The sequence below is a fragment of the Eleutherodactylus coqui genome, chromosome 10, assembly GCF_035609145.1.
Source record: "Eleutherodactylus coqui strain aEleCoq1 chromosome 10, aEleCoq1.hap1, whole genome shotgun sequence".
Lineage (NCBI taxonomy): Eukaryota > Metazoa > Chordata > Amphibia > Anura > Eleutherodactylidae > Eleutherodactylus > Eleutherodactylus coqui.
Window position 1 is genome coordinate 104,321,429 of NC_089846.1, and position 25,206 is coordinate 104,346,634.

Sequence of the window (25,206 nt, forward strand, 5' to 3'; positions counted from 1 at the left end):
CAGCAATCTGGGAGTGACATTTCTGTGCGGGCCTCTATGAGACCCGCACAGAAATAGAACATGCTATTTGTTTTCCGCGTGTGATTTCACGCAGACACATCGCGGCCATCTGCCTAGGATTGCGTTTTCTAACGCAATCCTATGGCAGCTTCCACGGACAGAAATCCTGCGGGAAATCCTGACGCTGAATTTACGCCCGTGTGCAGGGGGCCTTACTTTTAGACAGACAGTGCAAACTTAGACTAGACAGGCTTAAAGTTTGACACATTTATCATTCCGTGATAAAACTGCTACTTTATAAGACTATCCAGCCTAATTTTAGACCCCCTATTAGTTGGTTTGGGGTACGCCAAAAATTGAGGCATAAATCGTGCCAATTTATTACAATTTTTGGCACAATTTTCGTTAAGGCTCCTTTTTTCGGGCAAGTCGGAAAAATGACCAAAAAATTGTTAGTAAATAGAGATGAGCGAGCGTACTCAGAAAAGCACTACTCGCTCGAGTAATTTGCTTTATCCGAGTATCGCTGTGCTCGTCCCTGAAGATTCGGGTGCCGTCACGGAGCGGGGAGCTGCAGGGGAGAGCGGGGAGATCTTTCTCTCCCTCTCTCCCGCCCGCTCTCCCCTGCGACTCACCTGTCAGCCGCAGCGGCACCCGAATCTTCAGACCCGAGCACAGCGATACTCGGATAAAGCACATTACTCGAGCGAGTAGTGCTTTTCCGAGTACGCTCGCTCATCTCTATTAGTAAACCAATAATAAATGTGGCGCGATCATGTAAGACGGTTTTGTGGCGTAACTTGCGTTGTATTCTGAATAGTAAATACGCTTTAATATCTTTTACGATAGATTTTTTTTCTTCCCTTTTATTTTATCAATCCATTGGCTTGTGAGAGGTAATTGAGGCATTTTAAAGTAATCATTTAGAGTGTTCTGTTTGTCTTATGTAATTGCACATTGTTCTTATCCTCTGAAAGCAATGGAAAATTTCGTTGAAAAGGACAGGAAGTGAAAATAGCACCGAAAACGTCAATATTTTTGTCTTTGCTTTTTCGACAAAAAAAAAAAAAAAAAAATTTACAACAAACACTGGGAATGTATGGTTGTAGCGGAGTTACGGCAAAAACAGCTACAATATTTGGCTTTGTTTTGCAGCTCTGTTTTATGCTAAAACTGCACCACGGTAACAAAACAGCCCATTGTGCTTACAACACATTAAATAGAAAAACACCACACGTTCAGTTCAAGGTTTCACAGGTTTCAGGGCGAGCATGATTACATTATTACTAGAAAGTATTGGGGGGAAAGGGATCTTTCAGGTTCAAGGAGGGGCTACTATCTTCTATTCATCTTGCTTCCGTTTTGGCTTCTTTGGATTTCGAGACCGGCTCTTTGCTTTGCAGAGTGGGCAAATAGGTGCGTTACGATGGATCTGCTGGTGACAAGACAAGCACGCCTGGGGGGATAAAATACAGCTTTAGACCATGCATTTCTTACATAATCATAACTGCAGAATATATATTCATAAAAATAACAAAGCTGACCATATACGGCTTTTCAGATACCCAGATTGTAGAGTCCTTACCAGTGACCTACTTACAATGCAGTACAGTATGTTGAAATATAAGCCTTACCCCGAAAAGCATCCATAGTTGCAGGAAACAAACAATCAAAAAAAAATCTTAACTCAGAAGTCCAGCTCTTCTCCCTGGTAGCCTTCTTCTGTATTTCTGGTGGCAGAGATCGAAAAATCCCAGCCTCCTGAAAGTGCTGCCTCTGATTGGCTGAGCACTGCAACGAATGATCAGCTGTCATTCAATAAATGGGAACCCATTGGTTGTTTTAGAAGCGTGCTTTATGCATGCGCAAAACACACAGTCATCTGAACGAGCCCTAAATGGGAAACCACTGGGTAACACCGACATGGGAAAAGAACTTAGAGATTTTAGTTAACTGTAAGCTTAACTGGAGCAACCAGTGTCAGGCAGCTGCTGCTAAGGGAAATCGGATCGTGGGGTGCGTCAAAACAGGTCTAGAGGCCCATGATGAGAACATTGTTCTTCCTCTTTACAGGTCACTGGTCAGACCACATGTGGAATATTGTGGACAGTTTTGGTCACCGGTACTCAAGAAGTACATATCAGCACTTGAGCGGGTACAAAGGCGGACAACTAGAATAGGCAGATTACAATACCCAGGAGAGGTTATCAAAATAAGGTCATTTAGGTTTGGATCTAATAACCATGTATAAATACAGAGATCTTTCCCCCCCATCTATTTAAACCCAAGACTGCGACTGTAACAGGGTGGTGCCCTCTACGGAAAGAAGGTTTCTACACTGACATGGAAGGGGTTCTTTACTGTAAAAGCAGTGAGACTATCGAACTCTATGCCTGAGGTGGTGGTAATGGCAAACTCACTAGACGAGTACAAAAGGGGCCTGGACGCTTTTCATGAGTGTTACAATATTACATGTTATAGTCAAGGATTACTTGAGATTGGAGTTGGGAAGAATTTTTTTCCCATAAAATGAGAATTGGCTTCTACCTCATTGGCTTTTTTTGTGCCTTTCTCTGGATGAACATTGAGGGCGTGTGTGAGGGGTGGAGGATAATAGGTTGAATTGAATGGACATGTGTCTTTTTTCATCCTAACATACTATGTTACTATACAACCTAATATGCAGCGTTTATCTGGTACTGTCCATCATGTGGAAACATATCCTTCAAGGATAATGTAGTGTGCTCTAAGGGTGCAAAGATCTGGAGCCTCCACATGTCACTGCCATCTTTCCTATTTCAGCTTAGTTGACCATTTTATTTAGAGAGAACACCTAAATTAAGAGAGACTCCCATCTAGCGGCGCATCGGACCTTCTTTGTCCTTTAGAACTGCAGCAGTTAATAGTGGCGTCCATCTCCAGGTATCGGAGGTCACAGGGTGTGCATAGAAACAATTCATCAATCCCTACAGCTCGGACTGTTGATACCTGACAGGAAGGGTTCACCGAATCATGCTGCTTGCACCAAATTCTGATCCTTCCACCCGCATGGTGCAACAGAAATCTGAATTCATCTGACGAAGTGATGTTTTTTCATCCTTCTGGGATACATTTTTTGTGCTCTTTTGCCCACTGCAGTCTTGCTTAGAAAACACGCTCGAATATGAAATCCATTCTTTTAAATGGGTTTATTCCCATGAGTGCAGCATGTTCTATTTTTGGGCATATGCACAGGATAGGGGATAGCCAATTGGTGGGGGGAATGACCGCTGCGATTCACACCAATTGCCAGAATGTGGGTTCCATATTTCCCCAAGAGACTGGCAATATGAATGGAGTGGCAGCACACATGCCCAGCCACCACTCTATGCATTCCAACAGGAGTGGCTTAAATAGAAAAATTCAAGTGCTTGACCTCTCCACCGCTTCCACCATGAGGTCCTGGAGATTGCTGAGCGCTTGAACTCTGATATTTTCGGCACTCCCATTGCAGCTGCATTCATTTTCTCAGTCTCTATGGGTGATACAGGACCCCCATTCTGGTGACTCGTGGGGGTCCTAGTGGTCGAACATCCACTGATCAGCTAGTTATCAGCATAGATGACACCGTTACCTTCATGGGGGGCGGCTGCTGGCGGAATGTAGCCGTCTGTCTGGTATCCTGCTTTCTGGCTACTTGTAGCTGTTGGGCCGCCGCAGCTGCTGCCGCCAGGGATTCTGGTATAGGCGGCTCCTGGGGTTCTGTCTGCCACTCCGCTTTCTGTTTTTCAAAATAGCTACAACAAAAAGATAAGTGTTACATTTTTTTGCACCCGGTGTAATATTCTTTATAGCTGTAGAACAGACGATTGCTGTGGTCTACAGATCGCCGATCGCCTGTGGGGAGCAGAGGGTCTCTCCTATTAAGGGGGGGCATGAAGTGATGAGCTATGGCCCCATTACGATATAGTGGAGGAAAACTCTACCATTAGAGCATCACTTGGATGGATGTCCCATATAGAAGTTCCTTCAGGATGTAAAACAGAAAAATGACTGGACTGGAAAGGTATTTAATAAATTTGGCCCCAAATCACCAAAGACTTTTTGCGTGCGTGATGCATTAATGGCCCCTCTTCTTATGATTTGGGCTACCTTAAATAATTTTTGCAGCTTGTCTTTAACCGACACGCAGGGTACATTCAAACAACTCGGAAATGCTGCGAAATTTCCGCAGTGGAAAGTTTCGCAGCCTTTCTGCATCCAAAAGAGTCAAAATCCGCTGCGGATTTCAGAAGATACAGCACTCTGAAGTCTTCTCGCACCCCTTCACCCAGTACCCGGCGGCCTGTTGCGAGCACAGTGAGGGTTAAAGGCTGTGTTGATAGCATGATGAATGGGAAGGTGAGAGGAGCGCCATATCTGCTCAAATCAGCTGCGGATATGCAGCTTATTTCGAGTCAAAGTCCACGCCAATGTTGTGGATTTTGACTCCATTTTGCATGCGCAAATGCTGCCAAATTTGCAGCGGAATTTTCGGAAGAAATTCCACAGCATTTCCGCCCCGTATGAACGTAACCTGAGGGTGCATGTAAACATAGTGAAAGTGGGGCAACTATTCTGCAGCAGGAAATCTGTAGCACTAGTGCGGATCCACAGCAGGCTTCACCCACTCAGCTGAAATGGTGAAATCCGCCACGTGTGAAAGCACGGTGCCTTCACACGTGCAACAAAATCGAGAGTGAGTGAAAACGCAGAATTATAAAACCAATGATTTTCAATGGTTTTATTCCCATCTGCAGAGTCTTCATTCATGCGGTAAATAAAAAATAAATTTAAAAAAAGCAGCACGCTCCATCTTTCTGCGATTTTTTTTTAATCTCCCATGTTTCTCTATGGAGCCTCCTTTTTATCGCATCGCACGAACTTGTGATTTTCATGCAATGCATTTTTGACTGAGACTCTTATGGAGTTTCACACAATTTTACCGCACAAGAAAATTGCGTGCGGCATCGATGCAAGATTATTCCGAGGAGAAAGCATCGCTGATGCTCAAAAATCGCAGGAACAAAGATGCGATTTCACAGCAAAAATCGCGATCACCAGTGTAAATTAAATACCTTATTTAAAAAAAATAAATTAATTTAAAATTATTTTCTCGTTTTATTAAGGCTAATGTACACTAGAAACAGCCATACGTAATGATCCAAGATACATGGGCAGGTACAAACATCCGTCTACATTAGCCATGTATCCTTGCATCGGGAAGTAGGGCCGTTTTCAGTTATTTTCGCATGGATTTGATCCATTTTCAGTGACTTGTTTGTCATGTAATGTAGCGTATTGGACCCACAAGACAGGAAGACCCTCGTTGTGGGTTGTGTATTTTGGCCAAAATATCAACTGTCTTTCTATTTATTTGCAGAAGTCGTTTGGCCGTGAGATACTGGGGGAGTCCAGGGCAGTCAGCACTTTTTGGGGTACACTTAGATCAGGTGGGCTGCCCCAATACTTCCTAAAAGTAATGATGTGGCCAATAGGCTGTAAGCCTGCATGCTGCACTACATGTATCTGTGTGACTATCATCCTATAGGAGCCTCATCTGTGTGCAAGTAGTATAGTAGCGCCCCCACCCCCACCCCCCACAAATAAATAGTAAATGTGTGGCGGGTTGTTTAATCAGTATTTTACAACTATCCTACCCCTCCATCTAGAATGTTGCCTTTTACATGCTGCGGTTCATACCTGCCCCTGTACCTTTGTATCACAAAGTACGGCCATTTTCAGTGATGTTTGTATGGCTTTGATCCCAATGCAATTAACTGTCATTAAATGGTTATACCAGGACTTTTTACATTTTTTTCTATTGATGACCAACATGTCATCAATAGATCTGCAAAGGCCCGACGCTCGGGATCCCCACCAATCAGCTAATTCATGGGGCCACTCTCATTGTGGTCAGCAGAAGAAGCAGAAAACACTGACCATAGCATAGCGGCCTGGGTTGGTATCGCAGTGCCCACTGGATTCAATAGAAAAAAAAAGAAAAAAACTTTTTTTTTTTTTTTAAAGTCTTTTTTCTTTTGTGTTTTTAAAATAGCAAATATACCCAAAAATAAAATTCTTAGAATGCCTTCTGTATTTTGATATGGTGTCTTGTCACACCGGCTATGACAACGGTCTGTATTATATGAGCTTAATGTTTTTTCCTTATTTATATTGTAAATTTTTTACATTTTTCTATATAATTTATTTTACTCTGCAGTTTTCCACTAGAATTGGGGCATCTACAGGAGGAAAACACATCCATGTCATAATATTAGCTGATCTGGATCTCTTAAGACCCAACAGCTCTGCTATTTCGAGTGGGTGTTTACACAGTGATCACCAGAGCCAGTAGATGCAGCGGCATGGCCTGCATGGTAGTCATGGAGCACCTCCAGTGGTGGTCATATGCAGCTAGTATATTATGTGTCTAAAGGGGTTTTCCAAGAGTGAAAAAAAATTATATGGACAGGAAATGAGTACCGTATATACCGGCGTATAAGACGACTTTTGAACCCCGAAAAATCTGCTCTGAAGTCGGGGGTCGTCTTATACGCCAGTAATAAAAAAAAAAAAAGTGTTAAAAAAAAAAATCATTACTCACCTCCCCCGGCGTTCTGTCGCGCTCCGGCAGGATGTCACTCGCTCCTCGTCCCCGGCGCAGCATTGCTTTCTGAATGCGGGGCTTGAAATCCCCGCCTCCAGAAAGCTAATACACACGCCGTCAGCCAGTTACAGCCATTCAATGACAGCATTGAATGGCTGTGATTGGCTGAAGGCGCACGTGTGTTAGCAATCACACCCATTCAATGATGTCATTGAATAGTGTGATTGGCTGAAGCCACGTGTGTTTTAGCCAATCACAGCCATTCAATGATGTCATTGAATGGCTGTAACTGGCTGACGGCGTGTGTATTAGCTTTCTGGAGGCGGGGATTTCAAGCCCCGCATTCAGAAAGCAATGCTGCGCCGGGGACGAGGAGCGAGCGACATCCTGCCGGAGCGCGACAGAACGCCGGGGGAGGTGAGTACTGATTTTTTTTTTCTCCACTGTATTCCCGGCGTATAAGGTGAAAGTTGGGGGGTCGTCTTATACGCCCCGTCGCCTTATACGCCGGTATATACGGTATTTAACCCCTTATGGACCAGATACTTTTTAAAATAATTTTGCTGACCTGTCTTTTTTTCCTTCAGTTATCAAAATTATTTTTGCTGTTTTTTTCCCTCGTGAAATATAGGGCTACTTTTTTATATCTTTTTTTGACTGGCTTTTTTTCCCGGTTTTATTGGGGGTAAAAATATTTATAGTTTTGTTTTTTGATTAGTGTGTGCTAAAATAAAGTATGGCAATGGGTTCCTCATTTGTTTTGGACGTTTTGATATACGATTTGTATAGCCTCGGATTACAGGGCACATATGGTGACTGTTTAGGCTGTCGGCAGCGGGACATTTTCTTTATATACACACACACACACACACACACACACACACACTTCTGTAATTTTTTAAAATTCTTTCTGTACCCATTTTCTTTTACTATCCATGTCCCCCATGATGTCACATTGTCTTTTTTCTTTTTTAATTTCACACTTTCCCACTGTAGCTGGGGCATCCATAGGAGCCCCAGTTACAGGGGAAAACATCCCCCTATAGTCACCAACAGAGCCAATGTGGGTCTGCTAAAACTCTGCAACTCTGCAGTGGCAGGGGACACCCGGTGGTCACATGATCGCCGGGTTGAATAATGGAAGTGACACTTCCACTTTCTCCATTCAGTGCATAGTGGTCATTGAGCGCTTTATATAGTCTGCTAGAGAGAAGTCAGAAGCGGTCAAAAAACATTTCTGCCTTCTGCTGACGACCTGACCTGCAAGTGCTACATTGCAGGAGGAGGAGGAGCTTTAATCCCGTGCCATATTTTTTACTATCGGACTGGATTAAAGCCCAGGATCAAGTGACGTAAATTTACAGCGCTTGCTTCTTAATGCCTCATTGAAATCCATGATAGCCGTGCCTGCAGTTACAAGCACCAGCCACTATACAGAGGTCTAAGCAGAAACTTCCGCTGCTTCCGCTCTCACCTCTGTGCATTTGCGGCGCTGACAGCATGTGCCCGCTCAGCCGATTGGTCGGGGTTTCGCACGATGGGCCCCAGCCAATCAACTATTGATGACCTATCCTGAGGAGTATTCTCCCTAGAAAACCCCTTTAAATACAAATACATGCATATCCTACTTACTCCAGGGACAGCTTCTCCTCCTCCTCACACAGGTCCGGCAGCCGCTGCAGCCCAAGCGTCATTCTCAGGGCATCCACATGCTCCTTTAGAGGTTTGTATTCTTCATGCAAGCGCCGGGTGGACTCCAGCAATTTGTTCAAGTCATTCTCAGACTGCTTGATCGTGTTTTCCATCTGCAGTAGAAGAATTACAAAATGAGACACAAACTATAAGTTAGAGTGCCTTCACACTTGTGTTAGGGTCAGTTTAGGGTTTTTGTCTCTGCTCTGTTTTTGCAGGAGAGAAACTGAAATAAAATAGGAAAAATATGGACCCATTTCATTGATTCCGTTGGGTTGTCAGCAATGAAATGCAATTGTCAGGTTTCAATTTTTTCCCTTAATAGTGCTCTGGTTTTTTTTTTGTTTTTTTTTTTTAAACCCATTGAAATCAATTGGGGAAAAAAAGAAACGTAATTTCTATTTTAGTTTCCATTTCTCTACTCCAAAAATGGAACAGAGAGACAGACAGATGCTTAGCTTTTCTTGCTGTAGCAGTCTAATACCTTACCAATGCCCTGCTGCCCCCAATCAGATGCTCCCCTCGGTTCCCCACTGGTCTCTGCACTTCCTGGTCCCAGAAGCCAATCAGCGACCACAGTTATTACCCTATTTTTCACTATATAAGACGCACCCCCGTTTTAGAGGTGGAAAATAGGGGAAAATATTTTGAACTCACCAAGGGACAGTGCAGGGGATAGTACTGGGGGACAGAGCACAAAGCGCAGCGGAGGTCTGAAACACCCGAGCTCCGTGCCACAGTGGTGCTTCTGTACGGCAAGAGGAAGGAAAGAATCCAATTGATGGAGGCAGGGGAGCAGCAGCAGTTCCCACCGGCACTCATCAGCAATACAGAGGTGAGAGAACTAGTAAATGATCGCATGCTTGTTTGCGTGAACGCAATTTAGTTTGCACGATTGCGTGTTAAACTCAAGATCGTACTAGAAACCTTAAAGGGGTTGTCTCGCGGCAGCAAGTGGGGTCATACACTTCTGTATGACCATATTAATGCACTTTGTAATGTACATCGTGCATTAAATATGAGCCATACAGAAGTTATTCACTTACCTGCTCCGTTGCTAGCATTCCTGTCGCCATGGATCCGTCTAAATTCGCTGTCTTCTGGCGTTTTTAGACGCGCTTGCGCAGTCCGGTCTTCTGCCTTGTGAATGGGGCCGCTCGTGCCAGAGAGCTGGTCCCGCGTCGTCATCGTAGCTCCACCCCGTCACGTGTGCCGATTCCAGCCAATCAGGAGGCTGGAATCGGCAATGGACCGCACAGAGCCCACAGTGCACCATGGGAGAAGACCCGCGGTGCATCGTGGGTGAAGATCCCGGCGGCCATCTTGGAGAAGGAAGAAAGAAGTCGTCGCAGAGCGGGGATTCGGGTAAGTAATATATATATATATATATATATATATATATATATATATATATATATATATATATTTATTTATTTTTTTTTTTTTAACCCATCCTTTGGGTTTGTCTCGCGCCGAACGGGGGGCCTATTGGGAAAAAAAAAACCCTGTTTCGGCGCGAGACAACCCCTTTAAATTTGTGTGCGTGTGAGGGGGGTGGGGTGGGAGAGGGAAGGAAAGAAGAAAGAAAAGCTCATCTTCTAGGGCTAAAAATATGGTAACTGCAGCGTGTCTATTTTAACAGGTAGAATTAACCCTTTCCAATCCAGTGTCAGACCTCGTCCAACATTGAGATTTCCCTGCACAGCTCCCGTGGGGCGAGGTCCGACACGTTTCTAACACTATGCAGAAGAGAGCTGCGATGTTGGAGTTCTCTTCTGTACATGTATGTTACAGTATACAGAGGACAGCTCCGATATGCTGCGATGTAGCAAGAGCAGGTCGGGTCCTGGGCTTTTAGTCGCAGATGTGGTAGGCAGGTGTGGTTAATTAACTACTTCTGCCTTCTCTCTTGCCGGCTACTTAGCTCTTAATGAGTGCTATGTAGTAAATAGAGGAAGTGGAAATGCCACTTCCGCTTTCGACCTGGCGATCACATGACCATCATGTGCCCCCTGCCACCCAGATCAGCTCTGTTGGATTATAGCCTGGTTATGTCTTTACCCCTATAGCGGCCCTTCTGAATGGGTCACTTGTGTCATTTTAGAAGTCATAAAATTTTATGTAATGTCATAGCTTGAAATATAGTAGAGGAAATACAGGTGTGGCGGGTTCTCGACTAATCCTAAGTGTGTTTCAAATGTTTTCAACTGTAGATTTAAGGGGGGGGGGGGGGAATTGACATTTTAGCTTTTCAAGTTTTCTGCTACATTTTCCATCCTCCTCCAGCTGTACATGTTGGGTCTTATTTACTATTGAAAGTTTGAAGGTTTTCTGGCAAAAGCTGCACCTGAAAACTCAAACACACAAACTATTGTCAGCTCACCATCAGTGTATTAACCCTTTGCAATCCAATTTTGGATTCAGGGTTTCCTTGGGGATTTTCTCTTTCTGCCATTTTACAATGGTGCCACCTGCTGGCTAGAGCCAGTACTGCGGTATGGGACATGCTGGAGAGGCCCCGACAACAGAGTGGCCAGTAATAAACAGTAAGAATACCCTGAGGGATGTCTTCCGACATCGGAAGAATGTCTTTAGACGTCAGACAGTCGATTGGAAAGGGTTAAGCACTTGCAGAGCGTGTGTTGGGGAGGGGGTCCGGACTCCTTGCTGGACGCCAAGCCAATAAATATCTAATAAATGTATCTTCCAAACGCAAAAAAAAAAAATATTCTTTACAATCCCTTCATTTTATTTGTAACACGATTAAAAAATATAATCAGCAAATGCCCGCACTCACGTTACCAATGCGTTTCTAGCGTATATACGCTAGAGGATTAACATAATGATTAAGATTATGCAAGAAACGCGTTGGTGGCGCAAGTGCGGGCTTTTGCTGATCATGTTTTTCAACCAAAAAAATAAAGAGATTTTAAAGATGATTTTTGTGGTGCAGGAAGAGAAGTTTTTTGTCAAACATGCGTTGCGCGACATTTACTAAGTGTTTCGGAAACTTTTTTTTCAGTATGAATGTAGCCTATGCGTTCAGCAGGCTAATGAGGGGCTCTTCACAGGCCACAGTGTAGTTTAGTGATATATAAAAGTCCAACAAGGGGCGTTCCTTCATTAACAAAAAGGAGGACGTGACCAATTTCACCAAAAATTGTGCCAACTAAAAGGTGGTCTAAACGTAGATTAGACAGTCTTCAAATTTGATAGATTTTTCATTGTTCACTTTCACTAGTTTGACCGATATCATTCCGTGTAAAAAGGCCTTAACCCTTTCCAATCCAGTTTGTATCCTGGTTTTCCTAGGGGTCTTACTCTTTTTCTGCCGTTATACAACGGCGCTATATGCTGGCTAAAGCCAGTACTGCATGAGGTGACACGTTGGATAGGCTCCGACAGCAGAGAGGCTGGCAATATACAGTAAGAGAACCCCGACGGATGTCTTCCAACATCGAAGATGTACAGCCTTAAATCATAATGTCTTCAGACATCAGACAGTGGATTGGAAAGGGTTAAAGCAGGTTTGATAACCCAACTCCACAACGGCACCTATTGGAGGGTACCGCGACAACTACAATCAAGCGATATTCACTGTTTCTTATGTCCTTTCAAAATGGCATAAAATAAATGTAGCGTGTAACTGTTGATATTTGCGACCAATGCGCATATTCTGAAAACGTCTATTAATTCCGGTGATTAGTAAAAGGTCCCCCCCCCCCCCTCCCCCCGACAATGTAAAATACCGCGGACGTAATTATTATGGTTATTACTAGGATTCTCTCCCTTCGGAATAAATGCTGTGGGATCATTGAGGTAAATGAAGCAAAGCTCATGTTTGTAAATTACTGTAACAATTACGACAAATCTTCACTGTGGGGATCGTGTCACAAACAATTACGCTACTATGACATTTAACCGGCAATTTGAATTCTGCCACGGATGAGTGGAGAACGAGCTGAAGCATCAAGAAATATGGAGATCTCCTTTACAACAATTCCGATCCCTTTCTACGCGGACTGAAAATGCTGTATTTACATCACCGCAGATACGACGCAAATGTCAGCGGGGCCAGATGTAGTTATCGGGGGTCGGAGCAGGAAGTCCAATACACAGCTTCATTCCCACTAAAATCAATGAATGTGAAGCCGTTTACTACATTTCCGATTCTGCGTTGGGGTCAAAGCAGGAAGTGTAATGGGCAACTTCACCACCAATGATTTCAAATGCATATAACAAGCAGCACCGCACGGGGGGCTAAGGGGCATTATTACACGAGGGCCAGGAGGGGCATTACTACTAAATAGGGGTCTAGGAGGGGCATTATTACTTAAAAGAGTAGATGCCAATTTTTTCACTGAAGATCTATCCTCTGGGTAGGTCATCGGTAGTTGTGGACAGGGGTTCATCGTTCAGGACCCTTATCTGTCAGCTGATCCTCCCCTGCACAGCACAGTGGGCAGGATGAAGTGCTGACTTCACTCCCATTGAAATCAATGGAAGAGCTGTGCTGTCCCTCTACTTCCTGCTGCTCTTATCGTCAGGACATCACATCCAGGAAAGGAGCAGGAAGTGCCGTACGGCTTTTCTATTGATTTCAACAGAAGTGTAGCCAGCACTCCATTCCCGGTCTGCTTATGACAACACCCGACCCACTGATCAGCTGATTGACAGACGTCCTGAGCGGCAAACCCCCATCCATCAATTACTGATAACCTATCCTCTGGATAGGTCCTCAATGAAAAAAATGGGCATACAGCCCCTTTAAAAGCAGGCCAGGAGAGGTGTAATTACAGTGATCTCTTGGCTTGTGAGTGCCTCCGCTTGCGAGCTTCTCGACTTGCGAGCAGGCTCTCTCCTGAATTTTTGCTCTGACTTAAGAGTTACAAGCCTGCTTCACATTCCAAGCGGGGAGTCCTCTGAGCGCTCAGCCAATCACAGGCAGCACTCAGCTGTCATTCATTGAATGAGCGCTCAGCCAATCAGATACAGCTCTTTCAGCAGGCGGAGCTTTTAAGTCCGCGCTTGATGAAAGAACTTCAGAGCAGTGCAGGGAAAAGACGTGGCTACATGTGGCTGAGCCCCGGCAGCGTCGGAGAGACGGGTATATATATTTTTTACATTTTTAGGGAAGGGCTTATATTTAAAGCCCTTCCCTGAAAAATCACTGCGGGGTTGCCAGCAGCCCATTGTATTCAATGGGGCAGCTGGCAGCAGTGGCAGCCCCATTGAAAGAAATGGCAGAACGGATTCATGCAGTTTCCATTCATTTCAATTGGAAAACTGGTTTTGACATACGAGTGTTTTGGGTTAAGAGCTTTGTCATGGAACAAATTAAACTCTTAACCCAGGGCACCACTGCATTACTAAATGCAGGCCAGGAGGGGCATTATACCTGAGTGGTGGCATGTAAGGGGGCACCATTGCTGTGTAGGGAGCACTGAAAGTGGCACTTACTATGTGGGGCCTACAAGGAGCAAAAAAGGATTTACTATGTGGTGCATACTGCATTATTACTGTCTGGAGCAACATGGATGGGGACATTGTGTAAAGCTATGGAAAATAAAGTGAGTCACTGAAAAACTGAGGAGTAAAAGTTGTTTGTCTGTCAAATTATGCAGCAACAAGTTGTATCCAGTAGAAATCATGATGGTGATCTGAGCCAGACTGAGAAGGTAAGAGAAAGTGAATGACCCGAGTCAAAGGGAACATCACCAGCGATTACCAGGGGTAACTGTACTGTAATCACTTATACAGTCTGCAGAGCAACTGTGAACTGGTATCTACCGATCTATGGTCACTGTATGGGGATATCCTTGGTCTTTGTATACTTTTTTTTTCAGTTATACTATGGGGGTGTTATGTGGTCACAGTTTGTGGGTATTTCTTGGCTCTCCTATATTGTGGTTATTGATATCATTCTTTGTAGTAGTTGGTATTCAGTAGAAGTATGGAGGTATTGTCGTCATATGTAATCATGGTGTGCGGTGTAATTTGGTCTTCATATAGTGTTATTTTTCATAATGTTGATCTCTGTAATTGTCTTTATTCAGCAACTCTATAGTGGTGTCATTCCATCACTAAGTGGAGTAGTATGTGATCATATGTGGCGGTATTATTTGGGATTCATATAGTGTTATTACTGGTAATGTTGGTCTTGGTATAGTGCGTTTTGTACAATGACAATATAGAGGTAATTATAGGGAGCATGACGATTGCAGTAAAAATAAAAATGTGGGGTTTTTTTGTTGTTTTTTTTTTAAACTCGGTTTGGGGTCACTTTATAATTTTTTTCCAGGACCACTTTGGGTTTCAAATCCACCCCTGGTGTTGATGAAGTACAATCAGAAGTCACATAGTTTGTTTTGTTTAACAACAAAAATAGGTAAAAAAATAACACTTGCTAATTAATCGCCATACTATATTACCCAATGCACACTATATTACGTATGCTTAAAGTGCCAGTACCTTAAAATGAAGGGACATACAGTGGATAAATTATAAGTAGCTGCGAAAAGCCTCAAGTTGGGAGAGGCTGATGATGTCATTCCCAGCTTCGGGTCAAGGGGACTCTGCAATTTGGTAAGTATACATTTTTTCTAAATAAAACATAAAATGGAACGGCGGTGCAAGGTCATAAATTATAAGATCTCATTAATTTAATGTTGCACAGCTAAGCCCAAAAATAAATGGAAAACTGCCTATAAAAAGAGGTTAACAACTCCGGCTTATCGCAGTAGTAATCCTTTCAAGACTCGGATGTTTTGGCCTTCATGCCCAAAGCTAAATTTCCTCTACTGAAATGCTACATACCAAAAGTAATTTTTTTTTCTTAGTCTAATCCAAAAGGTTTTATTTTATTTCGGAACACACGGGGGTTTATTACTACTCAAAACTGAGACGGATATCAACTAGGGAATAATAGTCAAAAGTAGGAAAAAAAATAAATATTGCATGAAAAATGAGTAAAAACTATTAAGTTACTCTGTTTAACGAATATTTACCATAAAAATTAATCCTCTACTTCTCCGGTATACTGCGATGTCATATGTGTATATTGTGTACTTTAAGACATCGCTATAGTGGCGAAAACAGAAACCCTATTTTAGCTTTTAATGCATCTCCCCTGTGGCTTCAGCTGGAGTCTCTGTACACGAATGATAATCACCCAAGTACATACATTTTTTAGTAAGGCAAAAACAATGATTGGGGTAGAACAGACTAAAATTGGTGGCCGGGAGTAGTTATTTTATGATTGGCGTAGTATATATTCTGTGCGGCAGCTGACATCCGTAAAAATGCCTCCGTGTCAAGCAGGAGGTCTGAAATTGGTGTACGGGGTTTGAAGTGGCATCCTCTTTTTGAAGGAGAAGATGGCTTTTTATTTTAGTTCTTATATCTTTCACATTTTATCATTTCATAACTTTTTTTAGGGTTTTTTTGTGTTTTTAGCTTTCCCTGTATCTATTTATTAAATATCTTTTATTTGACTATGCAGGCACAGGTGAGCAGGGAACATAGTGTCTATATGTTCCCTGCTGTCCCCACATACAGACTACTGATAAACAGTGATCTACTGGTAACAGCCCACCAGATCACTGCGAGCTGTGATCTGTACGCACAGACATGACAGGACGCACATCGCATCTTCCGTGAAGGTCTCCAAGCACTGTCTGCAGAGGGAATTACTATGAGGTCATTACTGACTTTACGAGATTCCTTAGCAACCAACGGAAGCCGGAAGTAGTCCTCCTGCATTCTGGAATACGGTGCTCAATATGAGTGTTGTGTTCCGGGGTTTTTGTGACAGAGGGTTTAAATATTTCGGTTCCCTGTCACACTACAACATCAGGCTGACAGCGTGACAACCTAGCAAATACTCACCTAGCAGCCAGCGTTCGGGTCCCTCGTGCTGGTCCTCGTCGTTGCTGCAGGCTGCCGTGTCCTCCTACACGCCAACAGAGCAGTTCGATGATGTCATTCAATGAATGTCTGTGATTGGTTAATCGAGCGCTGGCTTTTCTTGGCTGACGTGGTGCTCGATTAACCAATGAACTGCTCTGTCAGCATGCCAGAGGACACAGAAGCCTGCAGCAGCAACGGAAACCAGCGCAAGGGACGTAAACGCCAACTGCTAGGTGAGAATTATAAGGCACCGTGCCTCTTTTGAGGCAAAAATAAACATAAGACAGTGTCTTATTTTCGGGGAAACGCAGTATGTATGCAGGTACAATTCTGTATAAAGTACGGTACATACCACGTTAATATCAGCATGTATAAGCCTCAGCTCTTCTACATGGGCCATTTTTTCCTGAAGAAGAAGATCCATTTCTTGCTTATACTCCTTCAGGTGCCTTTCCTCGGATTCTAAGGATTCAAACTCTGCTTTCAGGCGAGCCTTTATTTTCTCCATCTGAAGAGTCTTGTTCCTGGAGAAAACAATCATGTAGCAATTATCCTAAAAAACACCAAGTCTGAAAATATGGATGATAATGAAGTTGTTTCCCTCCAGTAGCACGATGGAGGTAGCTTCTGATGATCCCCCACAATGTGCCAATGCCTGCAATTGGACACCAGCACAGACTAGTTAATAATTAGGCAGGCGCAGTTCATGACATCAGCCTATTTATTTACCGAAAACGACATTTTTATGCTGAAAAATTCCTCTGAAGTGTTGACCACTAGATATCTGCCGTCCTCCTACCTTGCTATTAACTGCCTGCAGTCAAATGATTGACAGAAAACACCAGCTTAGGGATAGAGAAAGGGGAGGAGTCCCCTCTGCTCTTTGGAATATATAAAGAACAGGGGAAAGCGAAAAGGAGAGAAACCAAACAGACACTGCCTGCAAGTGGACAGTCACTGTTTACGGAGTTTTAGCTACTGAAATCACATCTCCACTGCTCATTACTGCTATAAGGTATCCTCCATTACGATTAGAGATGAGCGAGCATACTCGCTAAGGACAATTACTCGAGCGAGCATTGTCCTTAGCGAGTACCTGCCCGCTTGGAAGAAGAGATTTGTGTGCCGGCGGGAGGGATCTCTCTCTCTCTCTCTCTCTCTCTCTCTCTCTCTCTCCCCAACGAACTAGATAGATCCTGAATGTTATTTTGTGAGATAATGCTAACAAACTAATGCTTGCATCATTATACAATGCCGAAGTACTTCCACCACATGTGGTTACGGCTGGAGATGACAGACAAAGTCTGTGAAGGGAACATGCACTGCATACCAAGAACAAACATATATGTGCAGCTGTCCAAACATGTATACCCAAGTAAAGGCCACAAACATCCCATATATGCAGTCCGGTTATAGCATAAACAGTACAGGAATCAGAAATATCGACTTGCAAAAGTACGAAAAGTCAGCTAATTTCTCTCTACTCCAGACAAGACAAAGTTTATTCTGAAAGGCGAGTCGGATAAAGGGTGCCTTCACACCTGCGTTGGGGCTTTCTGGCACAATTCTGTATCTCTATTCGTCTTGGTGGCAAATAAATGGAATTAAACGTTTCCATTTTTTTGTCATCGCTTTCAATGGGTTTCCAAGAAAATGAGTTGTTGTCAATTTGCTTCCTTTCCATCAAATTTATATTATTTTACCGGAACAAACAGAACAGTCTGCAGATCTATTTGTTCCAGTAAAATAATTGAAAGTAACAGAAAGTAAGCAAACGGACAGAAAACATTTTTTTGAAAATTTATAGAAAGCATTGCATTAAAAAAAAAAAAATTCTCGGCTTATACTCGAGTGAGGTAAAAAAAAAAAATTCAATACTCACATCTCAGCTGGCGTTTGTGTCCCGGGCGCGATGCTGTTCCCGGCAGTGCGGCAAGCTACTTCAGTCTTCTCCCTGCTGTCATCTCCCTGGCTTGGTTTTGAAATCCCCGCTGTCAGCGCTGTGATTGGCTCTAACGCCAGCCACTAACAGCTGGCGCTCGATAAACCAATCACAGCCATTCAGTGATGTCATTCTGAATGGCTATGATTGGTTTATCAAGCGCCGGCTGTGATTGGCCGGCGCTCTATCCAATCACAGCACTTCCTCACACAGCGCTGACGGCGTGGGTTTTCAAAAACAAGCCAGGAAGCTGACAGCGGGGATAGGACTGAAGCAGCTTGCCGCACCGCCGGGGAGAGCATCGCGCTGGGGACACAGACGCTGGCTGATAGGTGGGTATGGCTTTTTTTTTTCATTTTTTAACCTAGTATATACTCAAGTCAATAAGTTTTACCAATTTTTTGTGGTAAAACTTATTGACTCGGCTTATACGCGGGTCGGCTAATACTCGAGTATATACGGTAACTTGTGGAAAGCCCCAACCCGGGTGTGAATGTGCCCTACTTTGGGTGACACTATTTTGATACAAGGTCATTTTAGAGTCCTATGTGAATACACACCGTCGCCTTCTGTTGGACAATCAATGGTCCATCACTGTAAATATGGTGTAATAGGGCATCTCCAAAAAAAAGTTTTCTGACATGTAAGATGAGACAAATGCTCTAGAAGTTGGGACCTGAATTTCCTGACATTTTATACAATGGTCCTAAAACGTTTAAAACCGCAAAGCTAATTACCGTAATGTGCGAACAAAACTTTTTTAATGGCCATTAGAGTACATGGCTGAAAATAAAGAAAGGGTTTCAAAGCCTATGAGGTTTCTTTGTTACGGAATATGTATTAGCTTTATAATAATTTACTCGTTAAGTCAAGAAAACTTGTTGTCCGAGGATGGATATATTTGATTTACGCTTTGAGAGAATTCGAGGGGAAACCATTAGTAAGCTCAATCAACGTAATTCCAGTGCTCCAGTTTCCTAATGGTACAACCCGGTGTCCCGCAGAGATGTCGGCAGAAGCAGACCGTTTTAAACAGACTAGAACTTGGATCTCCTCTCCAGACTCCGGACTGACGCAGACAGCAGCCTGTAGTTTGGAGACGTATCAGCAGGGAAGCCGTGTTTGAAGTTCCTGCAGCCCTATGTGTTATTCTAAGATCTTTCTTATAGCTGACATTTCCGATAGAGACAATGGCCTACTTCACATTCCTTCAACAGTCTTATATCTGAAGTGATAAATTCCATTAATGCCACTCAAACATTTGTGGATTCAGTTGTGAACGCTAAAAACAAACAAAAAAACCTGGTTTTGATAATGATAAAAACTTTATTTTCAATCATCGACTTTTTAGATCTATTAGGCCATTTTCACATCTGTCATATAGGCTCACTGAGAATCTGCCACAAAGTTCACTATGAAACTGGGCAGTATGCCAGAAGCTGGATGGACCCCACTATGGACAATAGGATCGGTCAGGCACCATTTGGCAGATTTGGTATTTTCATTGCTGGACTACAAGGAGAAATTGTACCAGAGGTGTGAAGGTGGTGCGTGTCAAGTGCTCCTTCAGGGGAGTGTGGGGCCTTTTAGGCAAGCCGATTTATCGAGCGAATGATGTCATCGCCAGCTCGTTCGATGTCATGCGGGCTGTCTAGACAGGCAGATACATCGCTGGCCCGTTCAAATGACAATCGTTCAGTCTTTCACGTTCGCTGTACAAACCGAGCGAGCAACGGTGATTTTTTTTGCCTGCATAAAAAGAACGAGCGAAAAGCGAACGATTATCGTTAGTCATTCAACTGTTGGCTCGCCTTTAGACCGAACAATTAACAATCACTTTCACTCGTTTAAACGATAATCCTTCTGTCTAAAAGAAATGTAAAAACCTTATGATCCTTCGTTTTTCTGATCAGCAAGGATCGGGTCCCCACTGAACAAATGTTGATGACCCCTCCTAAGGGATAGGCCGTCAAAGGTTTATTCGCGGAAAATCCTTTCTTCCCACAGTTTGTAAAAAGCGCCATGGGTTTTTTTTTTTGGGGGGGGGGGGGGTTTAACCCTTTCCAATCCAATTTGTATCCTGGTTTTCCTAGGGGGCATACTCTTTTTCTGCCGTTATACAATGGCGCTACATGTTGGCTAAAGCATGAGGTGACACGTAGGATAGGCTCCGACAGCAGAGAGGCTGGCAATATACAGTAAGAGAACCCCGACGGACGTCTTCCAACATCGGAGCTGTACAGCGTTAAATCATAATGTCTTAAGATGTCAGACAGTGGATTGGAAAGGGTTAATACATGCTCCATTTTTTCAAGTGTCTTTTTCTTCTATAGTGAAGTCTGTGTGAAAACGGCTAAAAAACTAGCGAACGCTGAAAAAGATACAAACTCAAACCGACAAAAAAAAACAACTCTGTATTTATAGTGCATCTCATAACTCATACATATACATACAAATACAAAAAAAAAAAAAACAATAGCGCAATTCTTGTTTTGTTTTTTTTCATTTCACTCCACTTAAATTTTTTTTTAAGTTTTTCAATACAGTGCATGGCTTGTTAATTTGCACTATTAAATACAACTTGCCCGGCAAAAAAAGCCCTCGGAAATCTAAGAAAAAAAAAAAGTTGTAACTCTGAAAAGGGTCCGTTCTGTAGAATTTGTGTTTTTGTGGAAGTTCATTTTGTCCTTTCCATCTTAACGTACGGCCGCAGTATACGGGAATAGCGGTACATAGGATTCTGTAAAATACAGAACCGAAAATTAATTTTATATATATCTCTACAGGCCCTTCTAGACAAAACGATTATCCTTTATAAAATCGTATGATCCTGAGGGAACATAATCCCAGACTGCAGTATATGCCATTGTAACGGGCGAGAGAATACTAATCAGTGACCACAGATGCATTTAGTGCCTTCTCCTATTGTCCCCCCAGTGACTCTTCTAGGAAAGACCTCTCCCTATTGTGTATGCACAAGGGACAATTAGAAGCCAATGAAAGGGGTGAGAATCCCTTGACTGGCTCCATTGTCACAGTGAATATACTCCCCCACTACTCCAAGTGTGAATTAACCCCTTAACTTGAAGTGCCGAAGCCCTCCGGCTCCATTCTTTTACTATATATTACACTAGCAGGGTTCTATTCTCTGCGTATTGCATGTGACATTTTGCATATGCAATGACACCAGAGTGATGGGGGAGAACGTTCCTTCTCCATGATCACTGATGATTCTTCACTTCTGTTTTTCCATAATATAAAAAACAAAGGGAATCTGTCGGCTTGAATATTCTGTCCAAACTGCCGGCATCATGTTATAGAGCCGAAGGAGCCGAGCAGATTGATATATAGCTTTATGGGGAAAGAGTCAGCAGAACTTGTGTTTTATTCATTTATATCCCTACTTTTTCTGAGCTTAGAGGTCCAGTGGGCGGAGCTATCAGGGCGTAACAAGAGTCCATGTAGGACTGTGCATACAGTGATAGCTGTCAATCACTGATAGCTCCGCCCATTGGACTGTTCAGGCCAGAATGTGCAGAGATATAAATGAATAAAGTACAAGTTCTACTGAATCTTTCCCCATAGAACTATATATCAGTCCCCTCGGCTCCTCCGGCTTTACAACATATTTAATGTGACAGATCCCCTTTAATTGCAAATGTAGCGGAAATTAGTCTGGGCTGCAAAGAAATTGGCGCTCTGATCATATATAACCTGGGCGCTCATCTGTGCTAAAATATTATTCATGTTATTAACAAATCATACCAAATTAACCCCTTAAAAGCACCAGGGTGCTTCGATCCTAAAGGACCAGACACTTTAGGGATTTTACTGCCCTATTTCTTGTTCTCCAGCAACCAAAATTATTTTTGCTGTTTTTTCCCTATGACATATAGGGCTATTTTTTATAGTTTTATTTGGGGTAAAAAGATTTAAAAAAATGATTTTTTTTTTCAAATCTATAGTTGATTTTTAAAATTAGTATATTTACGCTAAAATAAAGTACAGAAATTGGTTCCTGATTTTGTTTTGGACATAAGCATATACAGAATTTGTATAATTTTGGATTACAGGGTGCATTCTGGACAGTTCTGGTTGGCGGCAGCGGTGGCTCATTTTCTTTTTTCCGTATATATTTTTATCTGTAATTTTTTAAACTTATTTTTGTAACTATTTTTTTAACATCTTTGTTCCCCATGATGTCATATGAGACCTCTGGGGGTCATTCAAATCATTTTTTTCCCCACACTTTTCCACTGTAGCTTTGGCATCCATAGGAAACCAGTTACAGGGAAAAACATCCCCATGTAGTGACAATAATCATTGGCAGAGCTGATCAGAGTCTAATAGGACTCTGCTGTGCCAGGGGGCAGCCGGTGGTCACATGATCGCCAGGTCGCAGAACACTTCCACTTTCTCTCCTTAGTACATAGTGCTCACTGAGCGCTGTGTAGCATGGAAAGAAGGCAGAAGCGGTTAAAAAGCACTTCTCCTCCAGGTCCTCGGCTGTTTCTGACAGCCAAGGACCCAACCTGCTACTGCTTGAGTACAGGGGCAGAAGCTTTAATCCCACACCATACTTTTGCTATTGGCTGGGATTAAAGCCCAGGACCAAGCATCGTAAATTTACCGCGCTTGATCCTTAAAGGATTAAATCCTTCTTCTTTGCCATAATGGGGTTTTCCAACCCAATGATCATTTATACCCTACAATCACAGCAAGAGCAGTCATCAGATAATAGTGTTATTATTCAAGTCAGATTAAATCGCCAATCTGGTCCCTTGGCCCATCTAGGGACCTAACTCTAAAGACACAGAAAACTCCATACCGACATCCACAAGTATACATGCGGGTTATGGAAGGGAAATCGGTGCGGCAGACTAAGCTACGTCTTTAGGCGCATATTGCAAAAATATTGCGCACACGTGAAGCACCCCTTAGCGTTATTACTCAGAAGATACTGGTAGGGCCCTTTTACACCGAATGATTATTGTTCAGTCTTCATGGATCGCGGGAATCTGAACAATAATGGTTTGGTGTAAAAGCCTTCCTGGATCATACCGGCATCCCGGAGCGCTCCACCCGCATCCAGTGAGCGATGGTCGCTCCTCTGTAAGAGCGCAGGTACGATCATCGTTTGGATTACTATGGGGCGCCTAAATTGTGAGATTAAGTGTAGAAGCAATGAAACATTTAAAGGGGTTATCTGAGTTAAGGAAACCCCAATCACCAGGTCCCCATACGTTAAAATAGCACTCACCTCTTCCAGCTCTGTGCTCGTCCCCGATCCCCGCTGTCTTCCACTTCTATGGCATCCTGCAACCCTGCTGCAGCAGCAAATGACGGAGCTCAGCCATGATCGCTGGCACTGACTGCAGCAGCTGTTTGTAGTCAGTCTCAGACTAACTGCAGCCTGTCAAGTGACATCACTGCGAGACCACAGCCGGCGGCGGGGGAAAAGCGGGAAGAAGTGAGTCACCGCTGATTTCTAAGGCATGGGGGACCCGATAACAGGTGTTTCCTTAACTCGGACAACCCCTTTAAGTCTCCCTCTTGCAACATCGCTCACCAATTTTTTTCCTTAAGACTACGCACACGCAGGACGGATTGGCGGCAGAATGCCTACAAATCTGCATCAAAAACAGCGTGCTTTTTTTGTGCAAAATTTGGTGCAGAATTCACCCCCTCATTTGAAAAGCTGGAATCCGCACCCAAAATCCAGTGCTATAATTGACCTGCCGTGATTTTAAAATCCGCGCCGTATTTAATGCGCTGTTTTTTTCCGCAGCGCGTGGACGAGATCTTGCCGCTACCGTAAACGCCGCAGATCGTCCATGTGAAGGGTTTGCAGAAAAATCCACAGCAAATCCGGCCGGTGTGAACATAGACTAAGAAAAAAAAAATTGGCGAAGAATGTTGCAGGTGGATCAGAGGGTTACTTGGATCCAAGTAGTAAGAAATAAAATAAGCCACAGCTGCAGGATGGAGGCATCCTTAAGGATTGCAGCTCCTGCGGTGGAGGTGCTCAGCACTACCTGCTGCCTCCTATACATGGCATGGGAAGAACAAAGCCCCGGCGTCCTCCTTACCTGATCTCCTTGATGCTCTCCAGCTTACACATGATCTCCTGCTCATCGCCCATACTCAGCGCTCCACGATACAACTGCTCGCTGCAAGCTGCAGGAAAACCAGCCAAACAATACAATGGGTAGAAGGTAAGCACAGGCTGCGATCCAGAAAAGTGACGGCCGCAGGTGCTGTCGGGAACTACAGTCCGTTCTGAGACCTCACTCCTGCGCCTGTCAGCACCAAAGGACTACATCTCCCAGAAGCCTCCGCGCGCCTCTCTCCCTTCACTTCCGGCTGCCTCCCAGCGCTGTGCAGAGTCTTCCAGTGTTAATGAGTGTGCCGGAGCTAATGATGTGAAGGGGTTGACAGCGGAGGGAGGCGGCGGAGGGCTGCTAATGGCTCTGCTGGGGGAGAGTGTGATGTCCTCGGCTCTGCCTCGCTGCTCTCGCCATTCATCACTGGCTGATTAGCAATGGTGGGCTGTTAGAGGATGGAGGCTTTATGGATGGCGGTGAATCAAGGCGAGATCCTTGGAAGGTCGCGCCATAGTAGTTGTAAAATATCGTGCGCCGTAAGGGACCTTACCTCCGAGACGGTTACGCCGCAGGTCTAAGGCTGACTTCACGTATTCGCGCGCACAAGATTTGCATGCGTAATACGCAGAGAATAGAACGCGCTGATTTCAATGGGTTTGTTCACATTTCTGTATTTGGCGCACGCATTTCGATTGCACGAAAAAAAAAAATAGAACATGTAGTATTTTTCTGTGAATTGGCGTACTAAAGGTCCCCCTAGAAATGAAGAGGGTGCGCAAATGTGCGTGAGATATGCAGAGAGATACGTGAAATACTGCGTTATTGCGCGGGGAAAAAGAACACTTTTAGAACTCATTAGACTAATTAGCTATTTCAGTCGGTCTGTCTTCGGCGTACACAAATGAGCACACGGGCCAAAAAGGGCAATAAAA

General features: G+C 43.6%; 1 protein-coding gene across 2 annotated transcripts; it reads right to left on the reverse strand.

Moving 5' to 3' along the window:
* Positions 1-838: 838 nt before the first annotated feature.
* Positions 839-24,450, reverse strand: ZC4H2 (zinc finger C4H2-type containing). Of its 2 annotated transcripts, XM_066579864.1 has the most exons (5): positions 24,260-24,442; positions 16,581-16,752; positions 8,261-8,433; positions 3,614-3,776; positions 839-1,456 (listed from the first exon to the last, which is right to left on the reverse strand). In XM_066579864.1, exons 1-5 carry the CDS (start codon positions 24,310-24,312, stop codon positions 1,343-1,345), a joined length of 675 nt encoding a protein of 224 aa, XP_066435961.1. In that variant the 5' UTR covers positions 24,313-24,442; the 3' UTR covers positions 839-1,342. The 2 variants fall into 2 exon arrangements, with proteins under 2 accessions (XP_066435961.1, XP_066435962.1); XM_066579865.1 differs by lacking the exon at positions 3,614-3,776 and having other exon boundaries at positions 24,260-24,450.
* Between the last annotated feature and the right edge of the window lie 756 nt (positions 24,451-25,206).